The sequence below is a fragment of the Pimephales promelas genome, chromosome 1 (assembly GCF_988280905.1).
Source record: "Pimephales promelas chromosome 1, fPimPro1.hap1.1, whole genome shotgun sequence".
Lineage (NCBI taxonomy): Eukaryota > Metazoa > Chordata > Actinopteri > Cypriniformes > Leuciscidae > Pimephales > Pimephales promelas.
In genome coordinates, this window is record NC_142769.1 from 5,234,201 (window position 1) to 5,251,240 (window position 17,040).

Consider the following 17,040-nt stretch of genomic DNA (forward strand, 5'->3'; position numbering starts at 1 on the left):
TAACATGTGTGGCTCAAATGAATTAAAAATAAATAATAATTTTGGCAGAAAGAAAACAATTTATGAACAGATAGTCACTTTTAAAACAACTTTTGCTGATAATTTACTCACCCCCATGTCATCCAAGATGTCCATGTCATTCTTACTTCAGTCGAAAAGAAATTAAGGTTTTTAATGAAAACATTCCAGCATTTTCTCCACATAATGGACTTCAATGGGAACCAAACGGTTCAAGGTCCAAAAGACACTTTCAGTGCAAACTGCAAACTGTTCAAAGGGCTTTAAACGATTCAAGACGATGAATAAGGGTCTTATCAAGTGAAACGATTGCTCATTTAAAAAAAACAAAGTTTATGTTTTATAAGCTCAAATGCTCGCTTTGCTCTGTTCTGTGATGCGCGTTTGTGACTCTCCTGTTCAAACTCGTTCATCAAAATGATTGAATCTTTTCCCGAGTCAATTCATTCATTTCATTTGTTGAATGAACCAAATGACACGAAAAAAGATTTTTTCATTTTGATAAACGAGTTCAAACAGGAGAGTCACGAACGTGCATCACAGAACAGAGCAAGGCGAGCGTTTGAGCTTATAAAACTTAAACTTTTTTTTTTTTTTTTTAAATGAGTGATCGTTTCGCTTGATAAGACCCTTATTTATTGTCTGGAATCGTTTAAAGCCCTTTAAACAGTTTTTACTGAAACTGTCTTTTGGACCGTGAACCGTTTGGTTCCCATTGAAGTCCATTATATGGAGAAAAAAATCCTGAAATGTTTTCATCAAAAACATGAATTTCTTTTCGACTGAAGAAAGAAAAACATGGACATCTTGGATGACATCGGGGTGAAAAGGTTTTTTTTTTTTTTTAAAGTGAACTACTCCTTTAAAAGTGTAGGCCTCTTACACTTCCAAAATTATGGCATCCGGCAAAATGAACACCTAAAAGCAACCTGGTGACCTCCATCAATAAAATCACTGTCATTGTGAAAAAGACATAAGGTTGTTGTAATCACCATTTTCTCCTGCTCCAGGTCTTGTCTGTATCGGTCCAGTAATTCTGTCTGGGTCTGAAGTCTTCTCTGTTCCACCAAATCACCCCGGATTGACGTGTCCTGCAGGTCCTGAAACATCCACACAAAATGAAAGCAATGACTAAGGCTTCTGTGAGCCAGAAAGAGAGAAACACAGAAAATAACAACTAGCCTTCTGTCACTGTATAATTAATAAAATAAAGTTCCATTTTCAATCAACGGCAGCCATTAATTTCAACAAAATCACTTCAGTTCATCCCACAATTTGTAAAAACAAATACACGTTTACAATAATAATGCACTTACAGTACAAGCATTCAGAACCACTTTGTGCAACTTGATAATGTTATTCGTATATTAAAAAAGTGTGTGTGGGACTACTTTTCTAGATCCACGGATTTAAGTTTGGTTATGCATTTTTGCATTATCACAGCGTGTATTGTGCAAAAGTTTTCAAGTTTAACGGCCTTGCATGCTTGACAGGAGTTAACATTCAAACTAGTCTCATGCAGCCAAGTAGTAATCATATTTTCTGCTTCATAGACGATAAAGTATGAAACAATCCCTTGAGATCGAAGATATAAAACAGGAACTGGTAAAAGTCAAAACACCCATACACAGGAAGTGTGGCTTCATTGCTCAGGAGTTCTCTTTTGCAGATGTCCTAAAATATGAGTATTTTTAAGCTATATTTTGGGCCTTTTTTGCTTATACATGACAGGACAGTTGGGGTTGTCGCCCGCGTAGCTGTTGCACCATATGTCAGAGCACGATCTACAAGATTATGGCTCCGACAGTAAAATAAAAATGTCCTAAAAATATCTTCACATTTATCAGCTTCAGTTTAGAGATGAGAGTAGGTTCAGTAGCTTTCTCTTCATGTTCGAACAGGATTACAAGAGCCAGACGTTTAACATGGAACTTAATAAAACGTTTAACACGAAGAAAAAAAACAGACAAGGATGTGAAACTTTCTTCACATATTATTACTAATAGTGTGCTATAAACAGAAGTAATGTAGGCAAATAAAAATGAGTCAAAGGGGGATGTGAAGGTAAAAGGTGCATAAAAAGAAAAGGGTATTCAAATTGACACCTCCTTGACATAAACCAATACATCATATAACTTGTCAGTGTCTTTGTCAACTTGACATTACTAAGACAACACAACCTGTCATAAACATGATTAATTATCAAACTTAAGAAACCACCTAGCTTTATTGGTTAACATTACATTAAACTGTCAGGTGGTTGGTTTAGACATTGGCTGTCATGAAGCGATTATAACTTTTTAATGACAAATTCAATCAGTACCACTGTAGTTGAGGTCACGAAAAAATATTCATGACACAGTTATAATGGCCTCATGACAGCCAATGTCAAAGCCAACCACAGGACAGTTTAACTTAACTTAATGTACAGTAAAGACACTGACAGGTTATGTTGTTATGGTTTATGTCAAAATATCATAACAAAGACATCTTAAACAATGTCATATTTGCATTCAAAATGTCATTATTGAGCGTTATAATGACAATTGTCATAAACATGCATAAACCTTACTTCATATTCAAGACATATGTCATGTCATGGTTATGAAGGTGTCATGTCAGTCATATGCACATCCCTTCAAGTAAAGTGTCACCATTTATACAAAACGATGTAACGACGATCATGCTGATCCACGCCGAAAGATGGCCTTGTGGTATCGGTACAAATTACTCAGAGAAAGGAAATGCTACCGTTAGCTAAAGAACTACTGAATACACGTTTAATCCAACATCTCCAACAGAGATTCTACTAAATCTAAGGCATTTTGCAGGTGACTTATGGTTGTATCTTTCAATGATTCAAGGAAGGCCACAATACCTTACTCATGGCCTCCAGCTGGGCCTGTTTGCTCTCGTTGGCCAACTGCAGCTGTCTCATTCGGTTCTCCATGATCTCCTGTTCAGCTTTCATCCTGTTTCTCAGCTCCCTGCGTTTCTGCCTGGATTCTCGGTGTGCGGAGGAAAGGCCTTGCCTTATGCGGACAATGCAGTCCTGGATGGCTATCATATTACACATGAACAAAAACTTACTCAGCAGGAGATTGTGGATATACAGTACAAAAATGTCAATGTCATCAGTGTAAAATTTGTGTGAGCCGCAAAGATATGTGATACCGTGAATCCACTCCTGTTTTGTCTTTTTATCCGATGCACTGATCTCAAAACTTTTCTCAACACATCTGATAATGAAGAGGTTTTTCCTTCCGTCCTTGTCTGGTAAGGACTGCAAAGACAAAGCAATTTAGACATTTGAAGGGATAGTTCTCCCAAAAGTCATTTCATCATGTATTCACCATTATATTGTTCCAAACCTGTATATTGTCCAGCCATAGCAATCCATTCAGAAGAATATTTAAATGTAACACACCATGTGATCAGAAAGCATTGGGATACATTGGGATATACCTTTAAAATTCAACTCTGAACAACAAATACTTAAAAAAAAATGTATTAGCTTTTACCTCGACACAGCAGTTGCGATCAAGCGAAATACATCCCTTCTGCTCTGTTAGGTCTTCACTCACATAATAGGATATGTGGTTGAGATGAAGCTTAAACCATCGCTCTGTCCAGTTCTTCCTTTTGTGGCCTTTTTTCATCAAATAGCCCTTTTTGAATGAAAAATATACCAAGTTAATGATTTGTCAGGGATATCTGTTTATTTCTCTATTATACCATGGTCTGGGTGAATACTCGATTCTGATTGGCTACAGGCTGTCCATTAAAATGTGATCGAGGACAAAGGAGTTCTGGTGAAACTGACTGTTTGCTTTTCGAAATTAATTAATAAATGCGTTGGGCTGGCTACATCAGCAGTGAGTAACCATAGCAACAGGCAATCAAAGTATCCGTTTACAATTTATTGTATCAAAACAAACATCTAGTTAGCCGTTATACTATGCCTACCTGTGTGTTTTAATTATAGGTTAAAAAAACGAAAGCGTAACGACCATGGCTTGGCTAGACAAGCCTAACTTACATGTAAAAAAGGTAACTTTCTGGCTCGTAAGTTAGCTAAACTGAAGGGTTCTAGAGCTGAGCGGACTCACCAGTTGCTAAATAAATGAGATTCACTGCAGAACATGAAATCCACGGGGAGGAGTCGGATCCAGATCCAACTCCTCCCACCTTACATATACCTAAACCTACCCAGCTCCACCCCCTGATCCCTAAACCCACCCCTAAACCTACCCAGCTCCACCCCCTAATCCCTAAACCCACCCCTAAACCTACCCAACTCCACCCCCTGATCCCTAAACCCACCCCTAAACCTACCCAGCTCCACCCCCTGATGCCTAAACCCACCCCTAAACCTACTCAGCTCCACCCCCTGATCCCTAAACCCACCCCTAAACCTACCCAGCTCCACCCCCTAATCCCTAAACCCACCCCTAAACCTACCCAACTCCACCCCCTGATCCCTAAACCCACCCCTAAACCTACCCAGCTCCACCCCCTGATCCCTAAACCCACCCCTAAACCTACCTAGCTCCACCCCGATCCCTAAACCCACCCCTAAACCTACCCAGCTCCACCCCCTGATCCCTAAACCCACCCCTAAACCTACCCAGCTCCACCCCCTAATCCCTAAACCCACCCCTAAACCTACCCAGCTCCACCCCTGATCCCTAAACCCACCCCTAAACCTACCCAGCTCCACCCCCTAATCCCTAAACCCACCCCTAAACCTACCCAGCTCCACCCCTGATCCCTAAACCCACCCCTAAACCTACCAAGCTCCACCCCCTGATCCCTAACCCCACCCAGCTCCACCCCCTGATCCCTAAACCCACCCCTAAACCTACCCAACTCCACCCCTCAGATCTGGATCTGACTCCGCCCCCTGGATCTTGTGTACCGCCATGAGGTGCTACTGAAATAAACCGTCAGGCGTAACCAGGGAAACCATGTTATTGTTAGTAAAAACTTTCAATTTCCATTGTAAAACTAATTAAAATATAAACTAATGTTTCAAAAATCTGTTTTTTGGCAAGTGATCATGGTATAAGCGGGTTAATGCCGTTCGAGGTGTCCATGGACTTCGGCGGAGGCAACAAACTCAAATTGTCTTGCATTAACCCTTACGTGTTCACTGCAGTGATCTTTGCACAACTAATTTAACTGACAACACCGGACTATCATGTAAAGACAAGAGCAGACCTGGAATAACCCACCTGCTTAATAACATCCAGAACAATTTCCTGACAGACCTCATTGATGCCCATGGAGAGAGTCTGAGGGTTTATGCCCTTGGTGAAATAGCCTAAGCCAATAAGCTCAATCAGTTCCCACACATTTAGATGTTGTTTCTTTGGGCTGAGCTGCATTTTGTAGTCTTCAAATCTGCCCTCGTTCCAAATGCAACCCATTGCAGCAAGCAGCTTGTGCAGGAAGTACTCAAGCTGTTACAATGCAGAAATACCTCATTATTTACATATAATTACAAGGAATCCTAAGATTAAAAATAACTAGAACCAACCTCCTCTGTGACAATGTGCAGTGGATATTTATCTTCAGACAGGAAGTTGAAGATACACCACACCTTGAAGGCATCATCGTCTGAGATGAGCAGATTCTTGCTGCTGATGTGTTTTGATGCAGAAAGAGTCCAGCACATCTTATTCAGCTCCATGAAGTCAAAGTTGGGCTGGATCTGCCATTCAAATATTAAAAATGATTTTAACTTTTATTCATTTCCAGGATCTGAATTCTTGATATCAACAATTCAGTTGTTGATATCAAGAATTTAATTGCAGATATCTGTAATTGTATTTTCACTAGTGAAATTTCACCATAGGTTGCCATTCAAAATCAATTGTTGACATCAAGAATTTGATTTTTTACTAGTAGAAATATCATTTTTGATATTAATAATTACACTGTTACTAGTAAAAATGTGAATTCCTGATATCAATAATTAAATTGTCACTAGTCTTGATATAAACAATTCAATTGCTACTAGTAACAATGTTCATTTTTGATATCAAAAATTTAATTTTTACTAGTGACAATTTCTGATATAATAAATGTAAATGTTACTAGTAAGAAAGCTTTAGATCAGAAATACATTCAGAAATACTTTTTCAGATATCAAAAATGATTTTTTTTACTAATATCAATTCAATAGTTGATATGTGGAATTGAATTGTTGATGTCAAGAATTCATATCTTGGAAATGAATAAAAGTTAAAACGGCTTGCCATAGTATTCATATGTAGAGGCATGAAGTTTGTCTTGTGTTAACTAACCATTTATACTATAAAGATAATACCGGCAGGCAAGTAGGAATTCAGTGTGAACATGACCAATTTGTATCATAGCATAATAGTAATATTTGTATTATTTAGTAGTCATTATACAATGACATTAGACCAAAAATGCCACAACTGACCAATCAAAATCAAGTATTCCAGAAAGCTGATACCAAAGTGCTGTTATTATGGAGTATGAGGTGTAGGACAAGAAAAAGGGATTGTACAATGTGAGTATAATGAAGTAGATACAGTCTTGATGGCATTATAAAAACGTAAAATATCTAAATATACACTCAGTGGTCAATCCATAACTTGGTTTGGTTTGGGTTTGGTTTTTTTTACTATAAGAAATAACACTGTAGAAATACGTATAAGGTCCTAGCATAATTAATTAACAGTAGGTTATGTTTTCCGCTAAGTTTATTTCTTTCAACCCTAAAATACAACCAAATGCAGTTTGTATTTTAAAATATGGGTAAAAGTAACCTGTAAAAGAAAATCAATACAGAAAATATTAACACGGTACATTGGGCATTTATTTTTCTGACTTTTCTTAGAATGTTGTTCGAACCAAAAGCATCAGAATGGGTGAAGAAATACTGTACGTAATGTGTTTGTATAGTATGAGTAGTATCAATAAAAACATCCAGTGTGGCAATTCTGGAGACTAAAATTCCTTGGAGAGAAGTCAGAGAAGGATAGTCAAACAGGTTTGAGCTGACAGGATGGAAACCGCACTTCTGAATGCACAAAGAAAGCGAAGAGCACAACAGGTTCCACTTCAGTCAGTTAAAGGAGTAGTTCACTTTTGAAAAAACTTTTGCTGATAATTTACTTACCCCCACGTCATCCAAGATGTCCATGTCATTCTTTCTTCAGTCGAAAAGAAATTAAGATTTTTGATGAAAACATTCCAGGATTTTTCTCCATATATTGGACTTCAATGGGAACCAAACGGTTCAAGGTCCAAAAGACACTTTCAGTACAAACTGCAAACTGTTCAAAGGGCTTTAAACGATTCCAGACGATGAATAAGGGTCTTATCAAGCGAAACGATCGCTCTTTTAATAAATAAATAACAAAGTTTAATTTTTATAAGCTCAAATGCTCGCCTTGCTCTGTTCTGTGACGCACATTCGTGTCTCTCCTGTTCGAACTCGTTCATCAAAATGAACGAATCTTTTTCCGAGTTATTTGGTTCATTCACCGAACAAAACGAACGAATTGACTCGGAAAAAGATTCGCTCATTTTGATAAACGAGTTTGAACAGGAGAGTCACAAACGTGCATCACAGTACAGAGCAAGGCGAGCATTTGAGCTTATAAAACTTAAACTTTTTTTTTATGAGTGATCGTTTCACTTGATAAGACCCTTATTCATCGTCTGGAATCGTTTAAAGCCCTTTGATCAGTTTGCAGTTTTCACTGAAACTGTCTTTTGGACCTTGAAACGTTTGGTTCCCATTGAAGTCCATTATATGGAGGAAAATCCTGGAATGTTTTCATCAAAAACCTTAATTTCTTTTCGACTGAAGAAAGAAAGACATGGACATCTTGGATGACATGGGGGTGAGTAAATTATCAGTAATTTTTTTTTTCAAAAGTGAACTACTCCTTTAATAGTATAACACTAAAAGTTTAACTGGTAACTGGCAAACCTCCTAGTGCTGTGCCCACTAAGAGTAATTTCCCTTTAAATCAGCATGAAAACTCACACTAAGTTTACATTTTAAACACTCACTGAAGTGACTCTTTAAATTTATTTCCATTTTCAGGAGACATCAATATGTGAGTAACAATCTCATGCCCTGTGAGTCATAAGTGACGGCCCATGGACACGGACTTCCCTACAGTCTTTTTACCCTTTTAGGGTCAATTTTTCTTTAGTATTCTCAAACAATTTTTCCAATTTTAAATATTGATGAAAAACTTTTGGTTTAAGACCACTAATGAATATGCTTCTGCATCTAAATTGTTTTCTAAATCAATATATCATAAATTGGTTACACTTTATTTTAGGTAACTGTAATTACACAAATAAGTATTGTGTAAAATGAATGATGTACTTACTATATGTTAGTTATGTTAGGGTTAGGCTTTGTTTTAAGGTTAGTTGCTTCACTCTAAAAATTGCTGGGTTGTTTTAACCCAACTTTGGGTCAAATATGGACAAACCCAGCCATTGGGTTACATTTTTTAAAGTACATTTTTAGCCCAACGTTTGGGTTTGTCCATAGAAGACCCAGTGTTGGGTTAAAACAACCCAACATTTTTAGAGTGTGTAATTATGCGTAATTTACTGATGTACGTGTAACTAAGTCACCTTTAAGGGTTATAATGGTTTTATCAGCATAAAAATTTCAATTGAACTGCACATGAATTTCTGAGCCTTGGGATTGTTGGCCCATTGCATTACTAACATGATCATTTTAACTATCCATTGTGCTTCAACGAATCTGGACAAAGAGTCACATGATCAGTGTCAGAGATGTACCTATTTTATTAGAAATAGTAGGCTATACAATCGTACATCTTTTTCATTTCCAGATTTAAATTAGATTTTGCATCCCAGATTTTTTGACCCCACCCAATGTCTTTGTACAGACAAGCCGACACACGCACACAAAAGAATATCTCTATGTAAGTCATGACTCATGAGAAATAATGTGTAGCCTTATTCCAGAGGAAATAATAAACTGTTCTTAAAACAGACACAGGCTTGTCTGGCGAGAGGAAGGTCTATGCTTTGAGAAGAGACAGTGTATGTGTTACCTTATTAAGTATGAAATTGTTCAGGTAGGGCATGTACCCTTGGGTTGACACTGGTCCTTCATCATCATCTTTAAAGTGCTCCTCCAAGGCTGAAACGTTATGAGGGACTTTCAGTATGGTGCACAGGTTGTGAGACAGCACCTTCAGAGAGACAGACAGCAATGGTTTCACTATGTAAAATGGATTAAAGGGGCTATTTGTAGAATTCAGAAACCCTTGTTATTAGCGACACCAGTGGCCATTAAGTGAATTGCAGCTAGTAACTTATTACTCATGCTAGCACATAGTAATATACACTAGATGTCGCCTTGGCTACGGCAGTTCATTAGAACGAATGCGTCAATAGAGCCGCCATCTTGAAACAGGGGAGCCCCTCCACTTTAATGCATCAGCGTCAATGTAGACAAAGGTTTCTAACGGAAATAAAATTACCATAAATCATCATGAATGCGATTTCCTTGTTTTTTTGGTTCGTTCCAACCAACGGTCAGACATGTATTTATCATTGATTCCAGAAAGAAAAAAAAATATATATATATATATATATTTTTTTTTTTAAACATTCTTCCTAGTTCAGATTTAATTTGTGTGAACATCATACACAGCACAAAAGTACGCCACCATCAATTAATTCGAAGTAAGAATTAGCATCGTTATCTAGCTACTTCCTATGACAACACCCCTGTTCCAAGATGTCGGCAGTTTGGACGCATGCTTAGAACCCCAAGGTGACGTCTAGTGTACAGTATATGCTCGGGTATTGCATTAAAGTACCATGAGATCGGTCTGTGCAGCGCCTCATCATGTGGAACACACCTAATATGATTCAAGGCCCTGAATCGTTCATTATTTGCTTAGAAGTAAAAGAAAATTGAGACTATTGTTTAAATTATTACATTTTCTTTGCATGACACATTGACATTATAGTAAAGAGTAGCATTCGGCATTACCCTGAACATTGTGTAAGCATTCGTTTCACGTGTCATTGAATGGAAGAGTGGGAGTGCGTATAAAATGACTACAATTTTTGCAAAAAAAAAAAAAAGACTTCGCGAAAAAGGGGGTCGCACACCGGACGAGAAGCGCAGCGCCACGTCAAGACAACTCTAGGTATCGCACACCGGGCGCGCACATTCTAATCGCGCGAGCTCAATTTTCAATCAACTCCTGGTAGAAGAGTCGCACGATGTGTGAGTTTTTACTTGATTTATTATTTATTTGTTTATGTTGATTGAATAATAGCTAATGTTTGAACGTTAATCAATTAAAAGTGTCTATCACGTTAAGTCTTTTATTTTCTTGTAATGTTATCCGTTGTCTAGGCAACTATGTCACAAAATTTACAATAATATTTATTTAGCTAGCGTTTAGCTAACCCAAGGGAAAACAGCACAGGGTGAAGCCATGTACATTAACGACGATTTGAGACAAATAAATGTAAACTTTATATAAAACTATGCAAATTGTGCTCTGTAGCGCGGCAGAGTTTTGAACAAGGTCCTGACCCGCTGACAGACGCCGAATGGCGCCGCAGGTGTGTGTACACTCATAGAGAATAATGTGTTCGAATTTTAAAGTCATGGCGCTGCCCGACACGCTGCCCTACTTGTCCGGTGTGCGACCCCTATTAGACAACCCAGGAAGTGGGAAAAGGGGAAACAAGCTGTTCACACGTTGACTACTTGAAAATTCCAACGCATTCTCATCCTTTAACGTCATATAGAACGCTATATGACAAAACGGCGCTATACTACGCACATGGCACCCGTTATCGTTAATATAACACGTGCTGTGAGGGCTAAGTTTAGGTGTGGGGTAGGGTGTGCGTGTCATATTCACGCTAAAGGATTTATAACGTCTTGGGTTCGCGTGTTATATTAACGATAAAGGGTGCCATGTGCGTAGTATAGCGCCCTTTTTGCATATAGCGTTCTATATGACGTTAAAGGATGAGAACGGGCTGAAAATTCTTACATATAGACCCTTTAAACGAGGTCACGAGTTTAGATTAAATTTATGCTTATTTACACTTAACTTATTTTAACTAAAATGTACTTATTGGAATTTGTTTTGGACGTCCGTAAATTGTGCCAATGTGTACATTTATTGAAAAAATAAATCAGTCAATATGTTTTAACCTGAGCGGATAGTATAGAAAAAGCATCTGCAAGTGTCCACCAGATGTGCAGAGCTGGAATCTACAGGATTGTGATTTGAAGAAACTCAAATAGGCTATTTGACAGTTCTGCTTTATTTAGTCAATACTGGTTTGATTTGATTGTTGATCTAATACAGAAAAACAAAGAATGCATAGAAAATTTTGTTGAAGTTGATGAAACATTCAGATGATAAAGATAAAGTCCGTCTCTCTCCACTTCAGTGCACATATAACTTATCTGCATAACGTTACACCCGAAAGTCTTGCTAGACCGATCAAGCGTTATTCAAAAAAATAGTAAACAAATGAATTCTGTCACTCTCTTTCTCTTTCATAACAGTATACTCTGCAAGTATCTTGACAAAAATAGGCCTGATGTTAATGCAACTGCCAGTAGTGTTGAAAATGGTTATTGAAACGGAATAATCTTACTGGTTAGAGTAAAGAATAGCTCAGAGAAATTCTCTACCAGATGTGAAATTGATTTTTTACTTTATTTTAATTTATAAGGTCTGTTTCAATAGCCTAAATAAGTAGAAGACTCAGTTGAAACAACTCGTATGAGTAGCCTAGGCTAAATCCACTGAATGGACAGTTTTAGAGGACAAACGACTGTCTCGATACACGGAAACTAACAGGTGCGCGAGCTGTGTGATCTAGTTTTTAAAAGGATTGCTTACCTTTAACTGGGATTTGGATACTTTCCCGTTTCGGTCTACATCCAGAGCAGTGAAGGCGTACCATATGGGTTTCAGTATTTCGTCCCGGGATATCATTCTAACTTCAGTGAAAGATGTCAGAGCGCGACAGCGCGTGTAAAACTAATCCTCTTCACTCAGTCAGGCAGCGCAACATCACAGCCCGAGTCACGTGACCAACACAGCTTACATCTCATATTTTACATAGGCTACAATTAACCCAGCTAACAGGGAACGTTCTTAGAACTTTGGCTAACATTCCCTAGAGGTTTGGTTAATGTTTTAAATAAAACATTTGAATGCAATGTTTTAAGAATGTTTTAAGGATGTTTTCTCATTTCAAATAATGTTCCTATAAGGTTAAATGTAAACTAAGATATAACATTTTCACTGTAACATTTTGAGGATGTTTTGGGAATGTTGCTGAGATAACAGATTAAACAATGTTCTCAATAAAACATTAGCACAATATCTCATAATAACAGAGGAGGAACATTATCAAATCAACGTTCGCAAAATGTTTTGAGGATATTATTTAGTCCTGAGATGATGGAATGTTTTTATAAAATGTTCTTGTAATGTGACGTGTTAACAAAACTAGAACATTGTCACTGTAACATGTTGAGGATGTTTTGGGAATGTTGTTGAGATAACAGATATTAGAATGTTATCAATAAAACATTGGTACAATGTCCCATAAAAACAAAGGAGGAACATTATCAAATCAACGCTCGCAAAATGTTATGAGGATATCATTGAGGCCTGAGATGACTGAATGTTTTTTATAAAATGTTCTTGTAATGCGACATGTTAAGAAAACTAGAACGTTTTAAATTTAACATTTTGAGGATGTTAATGAGGTAAAGGTTTGTAGAATGATCTCTTATAGAACATTGAAACAATGTCCCATAATAACAGAGGAGGAACATTATCAGGTTAACGTTCGCAAAATGTTTTGAGGATACTATTTAGTCCTGAGATGACGGAATGTTTTTTATAAAATGTTCTTGTAATGTGACATGTTAACAAAACTAGAACATTTTTACTGTAACATGTTGAGGATGTTTTCGGAATGTTGTTGAGATAACAGATATTACAATGTTCTCAATAAAACATTGGTACAATGTCCCATAAAAACATAGGAATAACATTATCAAATCAACGTTCGCAAAATGTTATGAGGATATCATTGAGGCCTGAGTTGATGGAATGTTTTTTGTAAAACGTTCTTGTAATGTGACGTGTTTAACAAAACTAGAACATTTTAAATTTAACATTTTGAGGATGTTGATGAGGTAAAGGTTTGTAGAATGATCTTTTATAAAACATTGAAACAATGTCCCATAATAACAGAGGAATAACATTATCAAATCAACGTTCGTAAAATGTTCTGAGGATATTATTTAGTCCTGAGATGATGGAATGTTTTTATAAAATGTTCTTGTAATGTGACGTGTTAACAAAACTAGAACATTTTCACTGTAACATGTTAAGGATGTTTTCGGAATGTTGTTGAGATGACAGACATTACAATGTTCTCAATAAAACATTGGTACAATGTCCCATAAAAACGGAGGAGGAACATTATCAAATCAACGTTCGCAAAATGTTATGAGGATATCATTGAGGCCAGAGTTGATGGAATGTTTTTTGATAAAATGTTTGTAATGTGACGTGTTTAAACATTAACACTGTAACATGTTAAGGATGTTTTGGGAATGTTGTTGAGATAACAGATATTTTAACGTTCTCAATAAAACACTGAAACAATGTTCCATAATAACAGAGGAGGAACATTATCAAATCAACGTTCGAAAAATGTTTTGAGGATATCATTGAGGCCTGAGATGATGGAATGTTTTTATAAAACATTCTTGTAATGTGACGTGTTAACAAAACTAGAATGTTTTAAATGTAACATTTTGAGGATGTTGATGAGGTAAAAGTTTATAGAATGATCTTTCATAAAATATTGAATGTAGGCCTACCATAATAACAGAGGAAGAACATAATCAAATTAACGTTCGCAAAATGTTTTGAGGATATTATTTAGTCCTGAGATGATAAAATGTTTTTAATAAAACATTCCTTTAAATTGACTTTTTAACAAACATTTTGCATGATACATTTTGACGATTTTTTGTCGAAATGTTGTTATCTTTTATAAATCATTGGCACAATAACAAAGGAGGAACATTATCAAAGCAACATTCATCAAATGTTTTGTGGACATTTACCTGAGATGACAAAATCTCATAATATATGTTAACAAAAGCTCATAAAATTGTAAGGATATTTTAAGGAAGCTGTTTAGGTAACAGATTGTAGAATTATTTTAACCTATAGAATAATGGCATAATTTTCCATAATGAAAGAGGAATATTGTCAAAACAGCATACGGTAAAGTGTTTTGAGGATATATTAGGCTACTCTGAGTCTGAAATGAACTGTTGCGACAAATGCGTTTACAAGAGATGAGAAGCTGATTGGAGGTCGCTGTAGATCGACGTTTAAAACCACCAATCACAGCGCGATGTTCCCATGACGTAAGAACATTTGAACTCGACAAACAGCGCAAATAAAGCAACGTTTCTGTTGAAGAAATCGGCGCAGAATGTCCGTTGTCTAAATTGGCGACACATTGGCCCAAAACAACAGAACTCCTGGTCAACGGAACTCTTTCACAACTGTAAGTTTTTGTGTGTATTTTTCCGGTTTACATAGCTTTCTCTTATCCTTGATGTCTTTCAGTATTAGACCTAACTTTCTACTTTCTTAGAATTGTATGACAGTCGAAATAATCTGAGTGCATGCTACTTTTGAATAACAGATTTGTTTTAATGCAGACTCCAAACGGACTGTTTCAAGATGATTAACTTACCGATGACACAATAAAGTCTCCATTTACAACCAAGGTAGCCTACTATAATGCCGGTATGTGTTCTATGCATACGAATACTGTATTTTTACTTAAAAGTGATCTTAATGTCTTTTGAAAGTAAAAGTTAATAATAATTCAGTAATTCATATAACGTTAGAGGTTAACGTTAATGAATTGGAAAGAGCGTTTCTCAAGGCTTCAGGTTTATATAACATTCTTCTTTCAGATGAATACTATCTGAGTTATATTTAAAAAAATGTCCTGACTCTTCTGACTTTTAGAATGGCAGTGAATGGCCGTCTATCAAGGCGCATCCATCCATGATAAAAGTAATCCACCACATGACTCTGGCGGGGTTATAAAGCCCTTTTAAAGCGAAGCATTTGTGTAAGAAAAATATCCATTTTTAAAACTTTATTGGATTAAGATATTGGATACATGGATTAAGTATGTTTTAAATTACAGAAACAAAAAAGATACTCATAATTTATCATATTTATACTTTCAATAAATTAGTCTTTACATAATTTCTGACTGCTAATTAGGCTGGCTAATTTTGAAAGTTTTCAATGTCAATATTGCTTGTGATCTTAATGTATGTGTATTCTTTATGTTTACACTTTTGCATGATCTTCTTTTTTAGGCTATGAGGAAAAACTCTACTGTGCACACAGAGAACAGAGCTCAATGCTAACTGGGGGAGCAGCTGGACAACTAGAAGAGAGAATAGTAGAACACTATTATTAATACAGATTCCTGGATTATTTTTCTGCAAGAACCAAAACAAGCAAAGACTGATGATGAGTGCTCTGAGCAAACACCGCAGTCAAGACGCATGAGTGACTTTACTGAGTTCTTCATGTAATGTTGGGCATTTACTGTACGCCAGCCCATTCTCACTCCCAAGGCGTCACCTAACTGACGCCTTGGGAAGCATTTGGACATGCTTCAATATCTGACGCTTTAGGCGCCCTTTAGCGTCAGTTAGATGACGCCCTAGGATCGCGTGCACCCTACCCCCACCCCACACCTAAACCTAACCGCGTCCTCTAACTGACGCTTTCCTTTAGCGTCAGTTGGATGACGCCGTAGGATCGCGTCATGTAAGTGACGCTAAAGGGCGCCTAAAACGTCAAATATTGAAGCATGGTCAAAGGTGACGCCTTGGGGTGAGAATGCGTTGCGTACGCAGAACTTCTAATAATTTATGTGGATGCCATTTAAACCTGTTAGATTTTGATGTTTTAGTTTTGAGATTAATAAAATTTTATGCTTTAACAATGTTATAGCTAATCATTTTTGAGGGGTTTTAAGAGAACATTTTGGGAACAAAAATAAACTTCCGCTAAAAACTTTATAAGAAAGTTAGGGGATAATGTTTTAAAAATGTTATGATTAAACCTTTATAGAAGGTCATCACAAAACATTTTCAGAGTGTTCTTAGCGAATGTTATGCCATCTTTTAAGAGAACATTCTGGGAACAAAAAGAAAACTACCCGCTGAAAATGATATAAGAACGTCAGGGAATAATTTTCTAACAATGTTAGCATTTAACATATTTAGAATGTTTTTAGAGAATGTTATTAGAACTTTTAAGAGAACATTCTGGGAACAAAAAGAAAACTACCTGCTGAAAGTGTTATAAAAACATTAGGGAATAATGTTCTAACAATGTTAGCAATAAACATATTTAAAATGTTTTTAGACAATGTTATTAGAACTTTTAAGAGAACATTTTAGGAACCAAAAAAAAAACTACCCGCTGAAAATGTTATAAAAACATTAGGGAATAATGTTCTAACAATGTTAGCAATAAACATATTTAAAATGTTTTTAGACAATGTTATTAGAACTTTTAAGAGAACATTCTGGGAACAAAAAGAAAACTACCCGCTGAAAATGTTATAAGAACGTCAGGAAATAATGTTCTAACAATGTTAGCATTTAACATATTTAGAATGTTTTTAGAGAATGTTATTAGAACTTTTAAGAGAACATTTTAGGAACCAAAAGAAAACTACCCGCTGAAAACATTATTAGAACACTGCATGGTAATGTTCTCAGAACATTTTTAGAACAAAAAAATCCTAGCTGGGAAAACTGTAATCTAAACAGAACCGAAATTATGTGTTCTTTGTTTTTTATAACTCACCGAGGGTTTTTAATTTTTTTAATTTTTTAATTTTTTTACTCATTAC

At 36.3% G+C, this 17,040-nt stretch overlaps 1 protein-coding gene and 1 long non-coding RNA gene across 2 annotated transcripts; one reads left to right on the forward strand and one right to left on the reverse strand.

Annotated features, from left to right (window-relative positions):
* Window positions 1-911: 911 nt before the first annotated feature.
* Window positions 912-12,119, reverse strand: swap70a (switching B cell complex subunit SWAP70a). Its single transcript, XM_089131860.1, has 8 exons — window positions 11,943-12,119; window positions 9,105-9,245; window positions 5,558-5,731; window positions 5,253-5,480; window positions 3,540-3,686; window positions 3,193-3,301; window positions 2,897-3,078; window positions 912-1,118 (listed from the first exon to the last, which is right to left on the reverse strand). The coding sequence occupies exons 1-8, from the start codon at window positions 12,036-12,038 to the stop codon at window positions 912-914; spliced, it is 1,284 nt and encodes a 427-aa protein (XP_088987986.1). The 5' UTR covers window positions 12,039-12,119.
* Window positions 12,120-14,403: 2,284 nt separating this feature from the next.
* LOC148998318 (uncharacterized) lies at window positions 14,404-15,721 on the forward strand. Its single transcript, XR_016155112.1, has 4 exons — window positions 14,404-14,649; window positions 14,807-14,875; window positions 15,123-15,228; window positions 15,485-15,721. It is a non-coding gene; the product is annotated as an uncharacterized LOC148998318 (long non-coding RNA).
* Window positions 15,722-17,040: the final 1,319 nt, after the last annotated feature.